Source organism: Haplochromis burtoni, unplaced genomic scaffold (assembly GCF_018398535.1).
Source record: "Haplochromis burtoni strain Fernald_Lab_line unplaced genomic scaffold, NCSU_Asbu1 Contig_255, whole genome shotgun sequence".
Taxonomy (NCBI): Eukaryota; Metazoa; Chordata; class Actinopteri; order Cichliformes; family Cichlidae; genus Haplochromis; species Haplochromis burtoni.
The window spans coordinates 351,208-356,128 of NW_024582616.1; the positions used below are offsets into that span (position 1 = coordinate 351,208).

A 4,921-nucleotide genomic window follows, 5' to 3' on the forward strand; every position below is an offset into this window, starting at 1 on the left:
GTGTGTGTGTGTGTGTGTGTGTGTGTGTGTGTGTGTGTGTGTGAGTGTGAGAGAGAGAGAGAGAGAGAGAGAGAGAAAAGTGTGAATTAGAAAACAGTGTGAGCAATAATAAAGAGATTGTGCAGAACTCCGCAACAGGATTGTGTATATCTGTGTGTGTCCATATCCATGCACAAGTCATAACCCACAGCAATGAATAAATAAAAAAGTGTGTGTGTTTCAGGTTTATATTCACATGTTCTAAGCCGGTCGATTTGTGGCTTATGCCTTTGCCTCACTCTGTGTGTGTTTATATTTGCCTTTTCCCTCCTGCAGAGAGAAAAGTGTGTGTGGCCGCAGGTCTATCCACATGCACCTCTCTCATGCTTGAAGCTACCTGCTGAGGGACTAATCCATTGAATCGCTGGCATTTTGGTGTCCTGATCAGTGTAGAGATGATGAGAGGAGGCAAAAGAGATGGACTGGTAGCTGAGTCATCAGCTGTCAGCAAAACAACGGCAAAACTCATCACTCAGATGAGAGCAGAGGACACACACACACAGAAAAAAAATCTGCTGATTTTAGGACAAACATGTCTATATGATTGCACCGATCACTTATGAACAGCAGAGGGCAATCCATTAACACTGAATAGGCAGCAGCATGGTCAACAACCCTTGAGCAGTCTGATGAAGCCTAAGTTACTGTCCACTGATCCAAGCCGCTGCAAAACGTTTACATTTGCACACCACGATTGGTGGCTGGCCTAACCCCAACCCTTCTGAAGGTTACAGGATTTTTAAGAGGGAGGCTTGCATGTGAGCACAGTGAAAGTTAGTCAAATACATTCATTTTTGCAGCACCTGCAACAAAAACCTGGAATAGCAAACATGCTGCTTGTATTGTGTGGCCAATGCTGACCAGGAACAGAAATGCATGCATTTTCAGAAACGCGTACAACATTTACCGTTTCTGCTTTCAGACCTCTGAAGCAGACATCATTATAGGAGATAACCCTAACTTAACCCTATCTGCTGGAGAAAGGCAAAACTGATTTTTCTTTTTCGGATGTGTCATTTTAAACAATGAGTTTATTTGTTCCCTGATTGCCAAGACTTAGGATAACAGTAAGAGCAAAAATTACATTCTGTGATAGCCTAGAGTTAGAATCAAGGTTTTCACCTTTGATGACTTAGACCTCAGATGGTGATGTCAGCACACTAATTTGCTGACACAAATTTTCCTAGAACTTTGGCACTACTGTGAAAAACAAACAATGTGCTGAGGGGAGCTTGCAAGATATTAATTTTTGGGGAAGCTAAAAAACCTGGAAAATATAAAGCTAGTGTAGGTCGAGAAGTAGAAAGTCTCAACATGTCCCTAAGGTTTGGAAGAGAAGTTTTGGTTTTTGGGTTGTTGTTTTTTTGTTGTTGCTTGTTTTATCAGTTTGGATTGTTAACTCGCAACTTTTTAATCAGCTTTACTGCAACGTTACGCCCACACCATACAGGACATGATGTCGTTGCTCGCACCGACAATAAGCACACAACCCACAGGTGCCTTTGTCTGCTGATTTAAGTCAGAACAGTGTGTGTCCTTAAAATAACGCTAAAAAAGAGAAACGTCTTCATTCAGCATTTCTGCAGTAGTAGAAAGGAATGAGCTATTTATAAATTAATATTACTGCACTAACAACCAGGCAAGCTCCAACAGCTCAGCCAGTCATTAGGATCTTTTTATGTATGGTTCCTGTCAAGAGTTTATGTGCACTCATTATGGTCATTGTTTTAACAATAATGGGATTTCATTGAATTCTCCAAACTCCCCTTTCTCTGTGGCTCAGAGACCGCACAGCATGCAATTGTAAGAGTCAAGTTTCTTAATTTTCTCTTAGTGATCATGACTGACTAAAGCTGGGATCTTCCCTGGGCTTTTACCGCACTCATTGGACTGAAAAACATAGTGAAATAGACCAGTGTGATCAATGCATATCTGAAAAAAACAAAAAACAAAACAGAAATGTCTCCCCTGCACCCTCTACCGTCAGCCAGGTTTTCACCCACCCCTGAGATGGGTGACGAAAGAGGCCCCAAATCGACACTTTCAGTCTTGACTAAAGTTTGTGGGTGATCATATGGACAATCATAAAGACTTTTATGTTCACATGAGATAAAAATGAAGGTATCTTGCCATAAATATCAGAGTTTGAATGAGTACCTAAAACTGTACTGCAGAGCATGATGGGGTTAGCATCATTTCCTGGGGCTGTTTTGCTACCAGTGACTTTGGCACAGTGAACAGAGTGATTGCAATAATAAAGTACATTAAAAGCTCATTGGAGAAATCTGGTTAAAACAGGCCAAATAGCATTTGAAAACCTGAACTCTGACCATTGTTACAAATAGACCATTTAACTCGCATATTAAATCAGACCAGTGCCAGAAAATTTTTGATGGCTTTTGAACTTGTCAGAGATTTACAATTAACAAACAAACTTTTATTTCAGAAAACCAAAACTTGTGAACTGCACTCTTTTTGAACTCTTATAAAAGGTGTATTTTATAAATAATTATTCCACAGGAAAAAAAATAACCGTTTGGAAAAAAAACATTCAAGCCCAATACTGTAAAAGTAACACTCCATGTAAACTCCAACTGTAGGCAATTAATCCCTCTGATGGAGATTTATCCTGATTTGGGTCTGAATCAGTCTGTACCAGTGTCAGTCTGGATTTAGACCTCTTGACAAATAAAGCTTGACCAAGAATTAAACTGGTACCTCAGTCTCAGTTACCATCTGAGACAGACAGTCTGTGCATGTGCCTTCAAAATCCAACATAAATGTCAAAGACTTTCCCTTTGTAATGTTGTGTTAACAACCTCTTTTATCCTGCAAAGCATTCTATACACAATCTTATCTAATCTTATCTGCCTGAATAACATGCACACACACTCATAATTATTTTTTATCCCCACCAACAGCAGGGAGAGAAAGGCTGGGGAATGTTCACATGAATTCAGCCATGCAGTAAAAAGCTCCAAGGATTGCCTTTGTGAGCATTTTCTTGCACTTTTACTCTCCGGTAAGCTAAATGCTTCAAGCTAAACATAAGGCAGAGGAGCCATTTTAGAGTTATCAAAGTGCCTTTGGCACTACATTTTCAACACAAAGGTAATAGTGACCAAACAATTTTCCTCAAGCTGGGGAAGTCTCAGGCTCCTCTATGTAAATATGAGTGCATACTGTTTATATGTCTATTAATGGGGCTCACACACTATAGCACTTCTTTTCTATGACTGTCCTGAGCTAACTCATTGCAAAGACTGACTTAATTTTTTTTCTTCCCAATAACAATTTAGAAAAACCATCAACTTTCGTCCAAGCCCCGGAAATGTCCAGAATTCCAGTAATTTAGTAAGGTCCTTAACCTCCCTCCTAAAAGCCCCTATGACCAGGGTAAACACACTTTATAGTAATCGAACTGTGCCATACTGGAGCTGTCAGTCAGTGGGCACATGGCCAAACCACAGTAAAACCCGATGTTCAGCGATCTTGTCTTGTCAGTACTGTGGGACACTCACATCCAAGGCAGACATTATCGACCACCAGAAAATGTCACCGAGAAGTCCTATAGCTATATCACACATGACAAGATATAACGAAAAAGGCCAAAAAGTAAACTGTATAGCAATGAGCAATGGCCCACTGTACACTGATAACCGCAGTGGCAGGATTTTAGATTATATGTCACAAATGTTCACACAAAAGAGGAAATTTTTGGTGCTGGCACTAAAAAGATTTTAGTTAAAGCCAAACGGGAAATCTCCAACTTTGCACTTTTTTCACACCAATTTTGTTCATTTGAGTGTCATTAAATCACGCTAAGCAAATGGTCAGAAATAATCTCATCAGTGGCCCTTATTCCAGAAACCGGTATGAGGCTGTGTGGTCTGAAACTTACTCCGACATTTGGCACAGCGGCCCTTGTCGTACTCCAGCAGGTCCAATGTCCGGCTTCGATCGCTGACTGATCGCCTCTGCCCGCTCTCCCTCAGCCGAGCAGCCTCCTCTTTGGCGTACACCCCGAGCTCCTGGGTGTAACGCCCATACATCTGGAAATGGACACAGTCATATTTTTAGGTTTCAAGGGACATACATATTAAACATGCCCCTAAACGTCAGTAACAAATCAAAAATACAGTTCAATGAGGATCACCAAAAGTCTATATCAACACAGGAGGCGTTCAGGTGCAGTCTTAAGCGTAGGTCACCTGCCTCTTACAACTGCTCAGAGCTCGAAGTGCAAAATAAATAGAAAATGAAAAACAGATGTGATGCTCTGGTTACTTGGAGCTCCTGGTTACTATTATGTGTGCAGTGAAAACATGGCATGAAAACTGCAGTACAACACTTTCTGTGTAAATACAACATGAGATACACTCTGCTGAAATTCTGCCCTATGCTTGTGATGCATTAACTTGAGTTTTGATAGCGGCTGCTCCACTCAGCATCCCAGGCCACATTCTTCCACCAAAGGATAACTCTTTTAAAATGGCGCCATTCAAATACTGCTGTTGATGCGTAAGATCAAGTTAGGGTTAGGTCTGGGTAAATTTAACCACAGTTAAGCATAAAAGATTGATTTCATTAAGAAAAGATTGACTTTCAAGAAACGTTACACTGTAGTATTATATAATACTCCTTATGACTCAGTGTTTGTTTACTCGATGGGTTCCTCCTGTGTGTTTGAGATCTTACTGTATGTCTATTAGCTTGGTTTGCGTCCTCGCTTTTTCACAGGTTTACGTAATAAATTTATTCTCAGCAATAGACTCAGTGACTCCTTACTGGCTGTAATCTGTGACCTCAGTACAGGAACCTTCCATCTCAAACTGACTCCCTCCAAAAGCTGCATCACACACACACACACACACACACACAC

The 4,921-nt window shown here is 40.7% G+C and overlaps 1 protein-coding gene across 8 annotated transcripts in view; it reads right to left on the reverse strand.

The window, feature by feature from the left end:
* LOC102301272 (chloride channel protein 2) overlaps positions 1 to 4,921 on the reverse strand; it is a 177,711-nt gene that overhangs the window by 116,592 nt on the left and 56,198 nt on the right. For all 8 annotated transcript variants that reach the window (XM_014338738.2, XM_042227328.1, XM_014338739.2 and 5 more), the window contains exon 2: positions 3,941 to 4,091. In XM_014338738.2, coding sequence (XP_014194224.1) covers positions 3,941 to 4,091 — 151 coding nt within the window. The remainder of the gene's footprint in view (positions 1 to 3,940; positions 4,092 to 4,921) is intronic.